This window comes from Prionailurus viverrinus, chromosome C2, assembly GCF_022837055.1.
Source record: "Prionailurus viverrinus isolate Anna chromosome C2, UM_Priviv_1.0, whole genome shotgun sequence".
Lineage (NCBI taxonomy): Eukaryota > Metazoa > Chordata > Mammalia > Carnivora > Felidae > Prionailurus > Prionailurus viverrinus.
In genome coordinates, this window is record NC_062569.1 from 36,003,507 (window position 1) to 36,019,149 (window position 15,643).

At 48.9% G+C, this 15,643-nt stretch overlaps 1 protein-coding gene across 1 annotated transcript in view; it reads left to right on the top strand.

The window, feature by feature from the left end:
- CLSTN2 (calsyntenin 2) overlaps positions 1-15,643 on the top strand; it is a 605,822-nt gene that overhangs the window by 575,117 nt on the left and 15,062 nt on the right. The window contains exons 10-12 of the mRNA XM_047876487.1: positions 3,873-4,039; positions 12,463-12,611; positions 14,520-14,737. Of these exons, the coding sequence (XP_047732443.1) occupies positions 3,873-4,039; positions 12,463-12,611; positions 14,520-14,737 (534 nt within the window). The remainder of the gene's footprint in view (positions 1-3,872; positions 4,040-12,462; positions 12,612-14,519; positions 14,738-15,643) is intronic.

The window sequence follows — 15,643 nt, forward strand, 5'->3', positions numbered from 1 at the left end:
AGAGAAAATGGTGCATTGGAAAATGTCTAAGAATCCAAAAGAGTCACAAAGTTTGGTCTTTAAACATGGAGCTGCAGGGGCGCCTGGGTGGCTCAGTCGGTTAGGCGTCCGACTTCGGCTCAGGTCATGATCTCACAGCTCATGAGTTCAAGCCCTGCGTCGGGTTCTGTGCTGACAGCTCAGAGCCTGAAACCTGCTTCTCATTCTGTGTCTCCCTCTCTCTCTGCTCCTCCCCGCCCCCCGCTTGTGCTCTGTCTTTCTCTGTCTCTCAAAAATGAATAAATGTAAAAAAAATATTTTTTTAAATAAATAAATAAACTTGGTGCTGCAGAGTGAGCACTTCAGGGGACTAGATGACAGAGGGCTCTCTCTCAACCTCACTCTGGATGGGGCCGCTGGTACAACAGGATGCCCCAGCTGGCCCCGTGCAGGAGTGAATGTGCTCACACTGGAGGGGCACATACTTCACTACTGGTGTGGCCTCGGGCCACTAACTTCTCTCTCAATCTGAGTTTGCTCCACTGTAACGATAGAATAAGTACCTCGTATCCAAGTGTTTAGTGAAGATTCAGTAAGATGATGTATCTTGAAGACTTGGCACAGTGTTGGAAACGTAGTTCATATCCAGTAAATGATAATTGCTGTATCTGCTGCTCTAAGGGGACAGTGGGGTGGACAAAGCAGGGAAGAGATGACCCTCTGAATGCCCCGGAGAGTGGCAACTCTGCGACTTGTACCCAAGACACACCCTTCTTCCTGCAGGTCCACAGAAGTGCCCCTTTTGCTAGAATAGGAATACACTAATGGCACGGAGGACCCTACCCATGGGTGCTTTGATAACTAAGATCAGAAGGCTTCAGGAGGGTTCCCCCTACTCCCAAGTCATTGCCATGTCAGGGCATTCCTCAAAGCCAAATCTCTTTAGAGTTTCCCGTGGACTGAGTACTTCAATAGAACCTTCTAGTTTCATTTCCAAAGTGAAGACACTTTTGGCGGCAGGTAACAACAGCGTGAGTCAAAGGGCTTAAGCCATAAAGACGGATGATGGCCTCCCACAGCTGAAGATGCCCTGTGGTAGAGCAGTGAGGAGGTCCACTCAGCACTCTGCTAGGATCCTCCTGGCCCTTCTCTCCTTCATGCATCACCTTGGTCATCCCTTGTCGGCCTACAAGATGGCTGGAGCAGCTCTTAGCCTTCCATCCTCACGTAATCATCTCCAGGGAAGAGAGCAAGAGCAGGTTCCAGAAACTTTCTGGAGAGAAAATGAAAGCTCTTTTCCCAAAGGCTACTGGTTAATTTCTCCTCTCAACTCATTGGCCTAATTTGGTCTCGTGATTATTCCTGGGCCAGCCTCTGTGATTTAGTGGACACAGGCACCGATTGGCTTTGTCGTGGTACTGGGTCCCAAGTCGACACCTGAGTCAGTCACTAGAGCAAGGGAAACAGGAAAACCTGATTCGCCGTGACTAAATAGAATCCATCCCTGGAATTCAAGTCCACTCTGCCAAACCTCTGGGCTCTGCGACAAGAAAGCAGAGGAGAGATGGATGTTGGGGAGACACCACAATGCCCGGTACTCTGCTGGCATTAACTCACCGTCTCTTTTAGTTCAGGAAACAGTTTTGAAATGTCTGCTGGGTGCCAGGCAGGGTGCAGGATGCTGGGATGACACAGAGGCCCTGTGTTGTTGAGAGGAATAAATGAGTCAACTTATGCAAAGTGCCTGGTGCAGCCCTCGGCCCCTAATACCTGCTCAGTATCATCTTCATTAAAATGAATAATGCATGAGTGCCCCCTGCCATCCAGGAGAGAGACTTAAACAAACACATTCTAGCACCGTGCAAAGGGCTGCAAGGGTAAGCTGGCGGGTGGCAGAAAGGAGAGAGATCACACAGGGGCTTGCAGGAGGCCCAACCTACGAAGCTTCTAGCCAGTGATTCCTAACCTTGACTTCACGTTTAACACACCTGAGGACCTTCTGAAACTCCCCACGCCAATTAAGTCACAATCTCTCAGGGCAGGACCCAGCACCAGAATCAGGTTGACTTTTTAAAGATCCCCAGATGATTAAAATGCGCAGCCAAGGTTGAGAAGCACAGTAATAGGCTATTGAGGACATAAAACGCACACGTGTAAACCATTAGCAACACTGGGTTGCGAGGGGATGTGAAAATGAAGTCAGCGCTCCAAGGCGCAGGGCGAGGAGACGACACAGTGAGCAGGGGGCTCAGGACACAGAGCGTGGTAGGCAGCGTGGCTCATGAAAGGTTTTGTGTGCAGCAGGGGACAGGAGATGGGATTTGCCTAATGTAAGCAGTTTGGAGGTGGTGCCTTAGGGGGAAGAGGAACAAGCGGGAGCAAAGTATGTGTGCAAATGTAGAGGGTGTTGAGTGTGGACTCAATCGGGAGAGAAAAACTACACCGTAGTTTTCAACAGGTAAATATAAAGAATTATTAACTAACGGAGAATTGGAATAATGAAGAATTAGCCCCTGAGAAGTAGAACTCTGAAGAACAAAGGAGGACAGGTATTAGAAGTCTCTACTACCCCAGGGCTGAGGTGGGGTGACCAGGGGAGAGCCCTCCCCCCACTCTCCAGCTAAGGTCCAGGCTCTGCTGGCTCAGAGTAGCTTGTTGAGGGCAGAGAAGTCACTGTAGCTTTCTAGTCTAGTAGAACTTGTCAGAAATTCGCCCTCGGTGGTGGTCTCACTGGAGCACACTTCCCTGGGGACACACTGCAGGAGACTTCTGAGAGAGGGCGGGAGAGCCAGGAGGCAAAACCCAGAATTGTCCCCTACAAGCAAGCAGAGGCTGAGAATTTGCAAAACCTTCCCCGGGAATTAGCAAGGCTGGAGTTTGACCCACATCCGCATTTCTTATACATCCTGCCACCCCGCTGAACAAACAGGAGAGCAAGATCAAGGCTGGGCTGTCCGTGTGGGCTGCTCAGAGATGGAACAGGCCTGGGCCCTGGGAAGGCTGTGGGGGAGGCCTCCTGGAGGAGGAAGGCTGTGGGGGAGGAGGATTCCAATAGACCTCAGGGAAGCTTTTAGAGACCTGGAGAAAATGAGAGGAGAGGACTTGAGACCAGCAGCATTAAACAGTCTCATGTGCTGAAGAGCAGGCCTGACCTCAGGACTTGGCCCAGCCGATAGAACAGTGGAGAACGAGATGTAGGCAATGAGAAGAAAGTCAGAGGTAGAACAGAATCAAGGAAGTCCTTCCATGCCAAAGAGCTTGAATTTAAGTGGGTACAAAACCAATTTATTGCAAGAGAGCCAGAGGCCGTGGATGTAGGGCTCTAGGATTCCCTGACTGCCTGCCAGCCTCTTTGTAGAATATAGGGAAGCAAAGGCCAGCTTTGGGGCCAGACAGACTGGGACTAGGGTACCAGCTCCAGCGTTCAGCTGTGTGTCTTGGGGCAAGTCCCTCAACCTTGCTGAGTCTCGGGTTTCTTCAGGTGTCAGTGGGACACGAGGGTTCCTTCTTTGCAGGCTTGTTCACATGAAGTCCCTAGCAGACAGCCGGACACACAGCAGGCCTGGCATCAGTGGCCGCTTCCTGCTCCCTCCTACCTTTACTCTTTAGGCCCTTTCTGTTTTCTAAAGCAGTTCATGGCCCTGAAGGCAGCTGCTTAAAATTCAGGAATTCCAGGATTTCTAAATCAGGTGCAGCTGGGGGAGTGCCACGGTATTGGCGGCAGATGATATCCTCTCGACGTCAGTGCGGCCGCTGAGCTCACCGCTCCGAAGGAAAAGCTCAGGTTGAGGGGACACGGTCACTGTGTCTTTGGTCCCCTGGCCAGATGGTGGTGGCCTTGAAGTGGTGTTTCATCTCCACAGGGCAAATGACCGTGCTTCTTTCACTTCTAGGAGGAGAAGTCACCAAACCGCGGTTTGCTCAATTCTTCCACGGCAGCCTGGCCAGTCTCACCATCCGCCCTGGCAAAATGGAGAGTCAGAAGGTCATTTCCTGCCTGCAGGCCTGCAAGGAAGGGCTGGATATTAATTCCCTGGAAAGTCTCGGCCAAGGAATAAAGGTAAGGAAGGAGCGGGCATCCCCACCAATAAGACATTGATTTATGGGGCAGTGGCTGCCCAGTGCCAGTGGACTCTGGGAAATGGAGTCCTCAGTGTGGAGTTGCACAGAGATGGTCTGGGGGCAAAGGTGCTGACACGGTGGGGAGATTAGCGACCGTGACTTCCATGATGGGCTTCTGCCGTGTCCTGAAATTCCTAGACGAAGGCCTCCTGTATAATCAGTTCACTACGCAAAAGCAGGCACATGTCCAATGCCTACCAGAAGGGAATTGTTGTATTTCAGCTGTTCCTGGGCTGGTTGATTGGTTTTTGTTTTATTTGCCAAAGGCTCAGAAGCAGCATGCAGGAATGTATTTCAAAAATATTTAAAAATAGAATAAAAAGTTTGGCCATGTTAAATATAAATTAGGAAGGAAGGTCAGCCTGGGGTGGGCTGGAATTAGAAAGCAGATACAGAGGTCGCCGGGTCTCATGTTGTGAAATTGAAGCACAGATTGGGCTTCGAGCAATCTCTGGCAAAGGGAGTGTGAGCAGATTATGCAAAATAAAAACATTCCGTGTGATCCAAAAGAATCAAAGCTGCATTCTGAGAACAGCGCTTCCTGAGAGGCAAGACATGGCTGACTGTCCTCAGTGAGCGCCCCTCGCCGTCCCCACCCCAGACAGGCAGGGGTAGTTCTGGCCTCACCTGGACCTTAGGAGCTCCGGCCAGCAGGGAGCCTCTGGGAACCTGAGCAAAGAGCTGGGTGAACATCATCATAGCCCCTGTTCGATCCTAACACACCCCTGTTAGGGGTCTGCGGTGAGAACAGGCAGACCACCCTCTACCTCCTGGAGCATAGGACAGCCCCACAAGCCATCGCCCCTGCCAAACTGTGGAGGCTTCCTTTACGGGCCATTTCCCAAGGATGGTGTGCCCCCCACCCCCATCTTGCACCTGGTACAGCCCTAGGATCCTCACCTGCCTCCTGCCCTGGGCCTACCTATCCTGGATCGGGAGTCACCCCTCCAGCAGACAGTGCCTTTATGTCCACTGCCAGCGGGGCCTGTGGGGCTCGGATGTGGGAAGCCCTGGAGGGTCTGGTGATCTGAGCACACCATGCTTTTCTGTAGGCTGCAGTCACTTCAGCAAACATGCCACAGACACCCACGTATGGGTTCAGGGCTGGGTGAGGAGACGCAAAACTGAACACTGCCAGCCTTTTGTCTTTTGGGAAGTCAGTAGCCTAAGAGGACGTTTATAATCCAGTGTGGTAACCGCCGTGATGATTATGAGCACTGAGGCTCCCCAAGTGCCAGGCATGGTTCTCAATGCTTTACAGGTGTTAACTCATTGAAGCCCAGAACAACCCTATGGCAAAGTTCGTGTGGATATTCCTATTTTGCACATGAGGAATTGAGGACTGCAAGAGAAAGGAAACTTGTCTAGGATCCTAGAATTAGTAATGAGCAGAGCCAGAATAGAAGCCCAGGTAGCCTGCTCCAGAATTCCAGATCCTGGGGAGCAGCAGTTAGGGAAGGCTTCCTGGAGGAGGTGAGGTCTGAGCAGAATGTTTGAGGATGGATAGGCATAGAACAGGAGAAAACCAGGGGAGGGGAGCTGGGCAGTAACTCTAGGCAGATCTGAGAGCACGAGTGATGGCAGAGGGCTGGGGAGCCCTGCATTGTGCACTGGAACTCCAAGAAGGCCAGTGGAACAGTGCCCAAATTGCAGAAGGAGAGGTAGAAAGTGTGGTCGGAGAGCTGCGCACAGACCACGTCATGGGGCCCCCGTAAACTATATTCACGTGTACACATGTTTTCTTCTTTCAGCAACAAGGGAGCCACTGAAGGGCTGTAGGCAAAGGAACGTGATCTGGGCAAGATGCTCACCTTGGAAACTGGGTCAGAGGGGGAAGGTGGGAGCAGTGCACAGACAGGGTAAGGCAAGAATGGCTTTCCAGAACATTAGATACATGCGCACAGGTGCATTCAGTAGTTAATCACCTGCCATTGAAGGAAACGTTCGTGACTGCCTCCTATTGGAAAGGCCAACTTTCCCACGGTCTATTTCACGGCACATTTCATATAGGCACCCTCACATGTAGAACCTAGGGTTTGATCCTTGACCAACTGTGTTGTTTCCTTAGCGTTTTCGTCAGCCCAGTGATGCAGAAATCTGTCTTCCAACCATCCCCCTCTCTGTCTGATTCTGGGTTTGCTCCCTGCCTCTGAGCTGCATCTGCTCTGCTGTGGAGCATCCCGTGAGACCATAGTTTCAGGATTCCGGCACTACAGAACACATAAGCCAAAGATACTGGACTGAAAAGCCACACATTCTTAGGATCATAAATGGAAAGGCATGGTAGTCTCTCCAGAGCAGCCAGAGGCTGTGAAAAGAGGGGGTGTAAACTAAATGGCACACACCACCCTGGAGGGTGGGGAGGCTCTTCCAACTTTCTAGGAGGCCACCTGTTGATAAGCAGTCACCGCAGAGGATCCTTTTCCATCCTTAGAGCACAGCTGGCAAGAAGCAGAGCACTGCAGGGAAGTTAATGATAAGACACACAATTTATGGTGTACCCACTGGGGGCTATTCGAAGTTCATTAGCCCTACTCCTCACAACAGATTAAATGTTATGGCCCCATTTCAGAAATAAGGAGACTGGGACTCAGAGACTTGCCCAAAATAAGTCTGTGCTCTTTCCTCCACACCAGCAACTCAGAGTAGAAGGCATTCTTGAAAATCACTCAGACTTCCTTTCTCCTTGTCCTTCCTCCATTGATCCCTCATTTCATTCCTGAATACTGTTGTTCTCTCTTACCTGTGCCTCGCCTCTTCCCTCCTCCCTAGCTAGTCAAAGGAAGTGAGGTCCGTCTCTAATTAACAAAACTTTCCGTCTGCTCACAGGACTGGCCCGGTTCCTCTTTCCACTTGTTTTCCCCCGGCTCATGCCAATTTCTGAATATTTGTCCAGCCTGGCTGGAGTCATTAGATGGCTGGGGTGGTTACCATCTCGTACCCATACATGACACTGTGGAATAGCCACATTCCTGAAGAACACGCTGTTCTGATTTTCATAACATACTCCCTGCCAATTTGTCATTTCTACCATGTGGAAGAGTGGGAAAGAGCAAAAACTTTGGGACAAGTTACTCCCAGGTTCAAATCGTAGTACGAATATTTACTAGCTGGGTGACCTTGGGCAAAGGAATGTAATCCTTTAAACTCCAATTCCCTCATGTATAAAGTGTAGTTTGTTGTGATGTTGTGGGAACTGAATTCTATGTATGTTATATATAGATACACACACACACACACACACACACACACACACACACATATAGGGAGAGAGAAAAAGAAAGATACATATGTGTAGATAAGATGATAAATACAGATACAGACATAAAGATCTTCCTTAGCAAATCTAATAAATAAAATCACAGGTCTCTTCGCCAACTAGGCTGGTCTTGCACTTGCCTTTGACGCTGCCCCAGCTTCTTTTGAAAGGTAAACCAGGTGACACTTGTAGCAGAGGAGCCTCAAATGTGGCAATTCTTCATCTGGCCCAACCCAGAGGGGCTGGCAGGCGTCCAAGTGAATGGCTAGGTGCCTGGAGTGCCGTGGCCAGCCTTCCCTAGAGGAACAGACCTAGGCTTTGGCCAGGAATTTCACTGATCTCCCAGCCTGCTAGGTGCCTGGTGATATTTGCTGGCCCTCTAAGAGAACTGACTATTCCCAAGGGCCATAGCTTTGGGGATGTCTAGTAGTTTCTTAGCTCAAAGAAAGGAATCACCATGGCCACAGCACAGCTTCCTAAAGGAAAGTGGGTGCTATCACGCCTTGCTGGGTTCCCAGGAAGCCATCTCCTGTCCCTGTGTAATGCTAATGCCACTGTGTGTCTTACACAGAGACCTAACCTCAGTCATGCCACAGGGTTGGTAACACTGCAATTTAAATTTTTATGTTTTATATTTGAGAGAGAGAGAGCAGGGGAGGGGCAAAGAGACAGAGACAGAACCTGATTTTTTTTAATTCTTTATGTTTAGTAACACTGCAATTTAAAGCAAACAAAACAGGGGCGCCTGGGTGGCTCAGTCGGTTAAGCGTCCAACTTCGGCTCAGGTCACGATCTCACAGTTGGGGAGTTTGAGCCCTGCTTCAGGCTCTGTGCTGACAGCTCAGAGCCTGCAGCCTGCTTCGGATTCTGTGTCTCCCTCTCTCTCTGCCCCTCCCATGCTCACGCTCTTTCTCTCAAAAATAAACAAACATTAAGAAAATTAAAAGACCTAGTTTGGTAGAAGGTTTTGTTGATCCTGCAAGAAATTTATTGCTAGTCCAGTGCCCACCTTCATGCCCTGTGGCAGCTCTGGGGATGCTCAAGCAGCCAAACTAGGGTATTAATTGGAGATCCAACACATGGCCTAACCCATCCCCTCCTTAGGTGGCTGCGGTGGGAATGTGCCCCCTGCTGATTGCCACAGTATGCTGTTGATACGAGCCTCTGGAAGAGGTTCCTCAAGGAACTGTTTGAGGTTCCTGTTCAGCCCTTGTGTGAAGCTTAGAGATCAGCCACCTCCGCAGGGCTTATCATTCCATCTCCTGTGTCTCGTGTGCTAGACCCTGTGGTGACCGTGAGGAAAAGTCTACAGACCCTGCCCTGGAGGTGCTCACAGTTGGCTGGGGGAAACAGACAACAACAGCTCCGTGACTCTGCTATAGCAGGGATGGTGCAGGGCAGGGTTGCAGGGAGGTAGGGGGGCATAAAGACAAGTGGGAACAGAAGTGGTATTTTAGAAGAATGAAGTTGAATCTCCGAATGACTTCCAAAACACTCAGAACAGGGCAGCTCTATGGCTGAGCAAACTAAGCTAGTGAGTCATCCACAGCAAGGGAGACGCCAACTGAAAAGATGACTGTGGCATCATCACCTGCACATATATCCGGGGCTCCCACACCCAACAGAGGGGTTGGTGCTCTGATCTCCCAGATCAGAGAGACCCTGCTCAGGGCATTGAGGGCAGAAGGGAACTGGATCATAGGATAAGAGGAGCAGTGAAGGCTGCGGTATACCTGTGTGGGCCAAGACTCAGGGCAGAAATAATTACAATGTTAAGAATTATAATAAAAGCTATCTAGGACTAAACACCCTTTACACACTAGATTCATTATATACATTATCTCATTTAAGCCCCAGACAGGCAGGTATTAATATCCCCATTACTTTAAATGAGGAGATAAAGTCTGGAAAGGGCAAGTAGTCCAAAGTTGTTGTATCCTGTAGTCTGTACTGTAACTGGGGTTACAGCCCATGATCTTTCAAAGATGCCACATAGACTTAGGTAAGTGAGAATCCTGCCTGGGAGGAGCTCAATTTTTCCAAATGGGTTTAAAACGATTGCAGTAGCAAAAAACTCCAAAATCCCTATGGTTTTAATGCTTAAAAGTTTATTTTTCTCTGACATCAAGCCAGGGAGGCAGTGTGGGGTTTCCGCCTACAACACCAGAGCCACCAAAGGGGGGGAAGAAAAAGGCTAGAGCATTCCAGGGGGCTTTGACTGCCCCAGCCGGGAAGCCCCGCCTCACTTCCTCTCACACCTCATTGGCCAGACGTGGTCACGTGGCCCTCCCACACACAGCAGGAGGCCTTTGCAAGTGTAGCCTCCAGGATGCCAAGGATGCAGAGGTGAACAGGGTTTAGCAAGCACTGATGACTCCCACAGAGCCATGACTATGGAAACAGTGACTGAAAAAAAGTCCTTTTGGAGAGTAACCTGGAGATGATAGGAGTAGAATGTGGGCCAAGGGGGAACATTCACTCATTCATCTGATGGGATTATAGGGCACTAGGGCTAGGTTCTGGAATTCAGGGATAGGAGTTGGGAGTCCTTGTCTTCTGTGAGCTCGTGGTCACTGTACTAGAGTAATTATACTGCCATTTGATAAGCACTAGAGGAGCCCAGTGGGGACGTAAATGAGTGAAGTTGGGGTGGCCTCAAGGAGGAGGTAACAAAATACTCAAATGATAGTTGAAGGAGGCAAAGTGGAAGCTATTGATTGGCTAGGGGCCACGCTGCAAGACTGTATGCGGGTCAGTATCATCAATAGTGCTCATGGGACATCTACTTTGTTTTACCCTCCAGACACAGAACAGGGAACTCTTAAAAAGGCATCCAAGTTAGGGAAAAGTTCATACAGATGGATTTTTCCTTAATCCCCTGAAAACGTATTCCGTCTCCTTCATGGTAAGATTAAACCTACACTAAATGGTAAATTAAAACTACATGAAGGTAGCATTTATCACCTATCAGGCTGGCAAAAATCTCAAATGACAGCATATTCTGTTGTTGAGGTTTTGAGAAAAGAGGCATTCCCATATGCTGGGAGAGGGAGCGTGTGTTGATATATATAATCCCTAGCAAGGGGGAATTAGGCAACATTTGTCAAAACTTAAAAGTGCATATACTGTTGGACCTAATAACTTCACATGGAGGGATTTATCCAATACATAGGTATTTGCATACATATGAAATGTGTACAAGATTATTCATTGTGGAACTATTAGTAAAAGAATGGAAATAATCCAAATGTAACAAACTGGTTGAAAAAATTATACAGTAGAATATTATACAACTATAAAAAAAGTTTATGATGTACTGATACAGAAAGATCTCCAAGATTTGAGCTAAGTGAAGAAACAAAGTACAATAAAGTATGTAAAAAGCTACTTTTGGTTGAAGAAAGGAGAAAAAAGGAAATCTATATTCCTAAGAATGCTTACATATAACTTTCAGGGTAGGCTAAGTCATGCTGCTCTAACAAGTGACTTAAACATTTCAGTGGCTTATCCAACTTTTTGTTGTCATTGTTCACACCTAATGTCCATTACATAGATTGGCTTCAGCTCTGATCCATATCACCAGCACTGTGAGACCAGGCTGCTGGACCAGACCCTAAGGGAACTTGGCAGGTTTCATGGCAGAGGGAAAGGGACATGGCAAACTATGAACTAGCTGTGAAATCGTCTACATGAGTGTGAACCAAATAATACTTCTGCCCACACTTCATTGGCCAAGCAAGTCACATGACCACTACTGACTACAAAAGGGAAAGATGTGTGTCTTGCAGGGAATGGTTCCATAGGTCACATAATCAAGTCTACTGACAATAGGTCAGGCATGTATAAGCCTCCCACTGGGAGGGGAAGCAGGTAATCATGAACAATAATGCAATTTGCCACTAAGAAAGTAATAGAACACTGATTAGTTGTGGGACGGGATATTGGAAACTGGGTAAGAGATATGAATAAGATGGACACTTTCACTTAGAACATATATATATTTGAATTATGTGAATATATTATCAAAAAAAATGTTGGCATAAAAATATATCCAGATCAGGGGTGCCTGGGTGGCTCAGTCAGAAGAGCATGTGACTCTGATCTCAGGGTTGTAAGTTCAAGCCCCATGTTGGGTGTAGAGATGATAGATAGATGGATAGATAGATAGATAACCAGATCTCCTTTTCCTCTGATAGGAACTTTGGATACATAATCTGAATCCACTGATAAGCTCCTGACATCTTACTGACAACAGTTCCTAATAATTCCTGCTCAGAAGCATGTGAAGATCAGTAAGTCAGACCAGCACCAAGGCAGTTCTCTGTGCTCCATTTGGAGAAGAGTAACTGCTAGGGCTTTGCAGAGAGAAGCAGAAGTCTGTATCTGGTTTATCTGTCTTGAGGACTCAAGTGACTTGGTGGAGAGCATTGTAGCCCTGGGGCCTTCACCAAGTATGGGATACCAGGGACTCTGAGTGAAATGAATAGATAACAGACCTGGGACAGCTGGCAAGAGTGTAAACAGCAAGTGAGCAAAACTCTTGGGAAGGCAGAGTGGAGCACCAGGGAAAAAAAAAAGACCAGGAATCAGATATAAGGAGAGCTGTTAACTAAAAAATGAGCTTTAAGGTCAGAAGCTAAGAAGATGGCCATGAATCAGGAAGGGGAGCACAGGGTGAACTGAGGAGGAGTTCAAGGCCAAAGACAAGACCAGTGAAAGGAGCAAAACCCCAAGTTTCTAGGCACTCAGCTGAGGGGGCAGGCTGTCTAAGGGCTGAAAGGCTGGTCAGGACCCCACAGCAGCACAGAGCATGGGCCACCCTGCAAGGGCTAGATCACAAGAGACCTGTGATGGGGATCCAGAATCTTATGCTATGGCTTTGGAGTTTATAACCCCTAAAGGTCTTAAATGGGAGGCCCAGAAGCCCCGCCAGGGGGGCAGGGCAGAGCAGGAATTGTTTGAGGGGTTAAAACACTCATCTGTGCTCATGGCTGCTGCCCTTGCAGACGCTCTGGAGACACCAGGCCTTTGTGGCCTGTCCATGGAGGTGGAGGGCTCCGTCGCTGATCATTCTCCCCCATCATGCCCCTTTCCTCCTCTAGTACCACTTCAACCCCTCGCAGTCCGTCCTGGTGATGGAAGGTGACGATATTGGGAACATCAATCGTGCCCTCCAGAAGGTCTCCTACATCAACTCCAGGCAGTTCCCGACGGCAGGTGTGCGGCGCCTGAGAGTCTCTTCCAAAGTCCAGTGAGTAGACAGGTGCTGGTCTACTAGGGGCCCAGCTGAGGCGGCAGGGATGGGGCATGCTCCCTGGCAAAACAGAATTCACCTTTCTTCAGCTAATTCTCAATTTCTCTGCTGTCCCTGTGAGGGTGCCCCAGTGAATCAGTGTTCTCCCCTTGTTAAAGAAAATGTTCTATTGCTTTGTCAACACCAATCCAGCATTCTCCATTTAATTCAGAATCTGATGTAGTACTGCTTTCTGTAAATTCTCAGAAAGCTTGGTTTTAAGTGGTCTGATCTCGGGGTACCGTAGCTGGTGGGTACACAGGTGCTTAACAAATGTTTATTAAATTAGCTTCAAATCACCCAGCTTTGTAGAGATCTCCTAAGTACCATGAGTCTGAAAAGAGGGTGTGGTTCTTGTCCCCAGGGAATCAGAGTTCAATTAAGGAGATGCGACTGTTTATTAGTGAAATCTGTGGATACCTCCCTTCTTGGTCTGTCAAGTCATCTCTCAGCCACAGCAACTGCCTGGGAGGGGAGCAAAGGGGGGACCCCCAGAAAAACTCCTGAGAGGTGGGAGTGGAGTCACCCAGCCCCTGGAGCCAGGAGAAGAATCCAGAAGGCCAGGAACAAGGCAGGGAAGAATGAGGCTGCTGACTGCCACATTACTGGGCCCTGGGATAGGTGCCATTAGATTAGACAGCAATTAGATTGAATAGTTGTAGTGACAGAGAAGGTGCATCCACCTTCACACTAAGGGCCACCCTTGGAGGCCTGCACCAGGGAGCAAGCACCTCCAGGTCAGCTGCAGTCAAGTAGAGGGACTAGGCTGGCCAGTCTCTACCTCTGGGACCAGGTTTCCATAAACTGACGAGGGACAGGGTACCTTCTGGGGTTGGTGCAGAAAAGGCCAAAGTCGGGAACAGGAGACAACCACCACTCCCACATCTGGCCCACCCCAAAGAAGATGTGGCTCAGCATGATGTCCACCCAGACTGCACTTCTCTCAGGAACTTTCCCAAGAGATTCAAGCTGATGGACGCCACAGCTGGAGTCAACTCAGCGTTCTCAGAGCAACCATCTGGGCCGCCATTATAGCCTCTGTCTTTGGCCTAGATGAGTGATAGAGTTCTGGTGATACAGTGTGATTAAGGGTGTTGGATCTGCCAACATGATGAATGAGCTCCATGATGCAGGTTCTGGGGTCAGCCTCTTTTCTGTACGTCATCACCTTGAATCCTTCCTACTAAAAGGTAATTAATTATTGTCATCACCATTGTATAGATGGAGAAACTGAGGTTCACAGGAGTCATACCTTGCCCACAGTCACCCAGCCCAGTGGTGGCAGAGCCAGGCCATGGACCCTTATCTAACTTCCCAGGCCTTGCTTGTGTTGTCACACCATTCTGCCTTCTGGATATTTCTGTGGCCGTGCATCAGGAGAAAGGAATGTGGTCAGCAGCACCACAGCTGCAACAGGGACACTGTGAGATGGCCTCAGAGAGAGAAAACACACAAAAGCGCAGGAGAGTTTAGCCCCGGGGTCTCAGCAAGGTGCCGCTCCTCAACCAGTTAGACAACAATTTGCTTACCAAATCCTAAAGCACATCTGAAGCAGTTGCTATCTAATTCATTTTGCCACTGATTACTTTGTTAAAGGATAATTAAAGGTTTAACAGTTACTTGTTGCTGGTATCGAAGATTCCCATTTCTCCCAGAAGCTGATCTTCCTAAGCCCCTAGATTGCTATTGGCTTTGACTTTAATGTGGCTTTAAATCTGAATGTCTGTTGACACAGTCAGAGACTCTGAGGCAGTCAGGATACCTTGTTGAGAACGAGAGATGGCTGTGTGGATCCTTGTCCACAGCCACGCGATGGATGGTTTTATCACTCGCTCGTCAGTGCCGTGACTGCGGCTGTTTTCCCAGGTGCTTTGGAGAAGATGTGTGCATCAGCGTCCCCGACGTGGATGCCTATGTGATGGTGCTGCAGGCCATCGAGCCCCAGATCAGCCTCCGTGGCACGGACCGCCTCTGGAGACCCGCCGCCCAGTTTGAAAGTGCCAGAGGGGTGACCCTCTTCCCCGACATCAAGATCGTGAGCACCTTCGCCAAAGCTGAGACCCCGGGTGAGCCGAAGGCCACAGGTACGGATGCACACTGGGTTGTGGGGCGGGGACCTTCAGTCCTCACAGTCGCATCAGGTCACACTTGAGAACGACAGCGCTCTTCACCACAGCAGGGAATTTCTAATAGCAAAGCAAACAACCTGGAAACAAGGCAGATAAGTAACAGGTGGGAAATGAACCACTTGGCAAATTGGGGTCTGCCCGTATACCCATGTGTTACGATGTTGGAGGGAGGGCACTTGCCAAATGGTGGACGAAAGAAGGCAAGATGCAAATTACAGAGTACCGACACATACTCAGAAAAATGCCAGGAAGAAAAGGCTAATGCTAACGGTGCTGTTCTCCAAGAAGCGTAAGAGCCTATTTCTCTCTGTTCCCATTCAGTTTGCAGCAAGTGAAAAAGGTTCTATAGTGAGTGTGTATTGTTGTGCTAATCAGGAGAAAAGCTAAAGAGGCACAAAGAAAAAATCTAGCTGCACCTTAATACACACATGGTAAAAGGACTTATTCAGCAGCATTGGTCTAAGCTCTTCAGAAACTTCCCGATTGTGCTTTCCAACATGTCCATCATTGGGAGATCCATCTGGCGGAGGTGGAGTAAGTTGAATTATCTGCCAGGGAGAAACACTCAGTTGCACGGAAAAGCTACAGTGCATTCAGCTGGCAGAGAGTGGTGGGTGACAGGAAGGATAAAGAAAGAAGGAAGGGAAACCCAGGGCCCAGATCTACAGGGGAAATACTTGTTTAACTGTCCTTTGTGGCCTCCTCCAGGAACATACTTCCAGCTCTCCCTCTCCCCCTCCAAAAGCACTGCTGATGATGTGCTGGTGCCTGTGGGCCAGAGTGCCTGAGAGACTGCTCCTGTAATCCCAAATCCTCATTGCCTTAAACCACCCTGGTCCCTAGTGAATGGGGTCCCTCAAA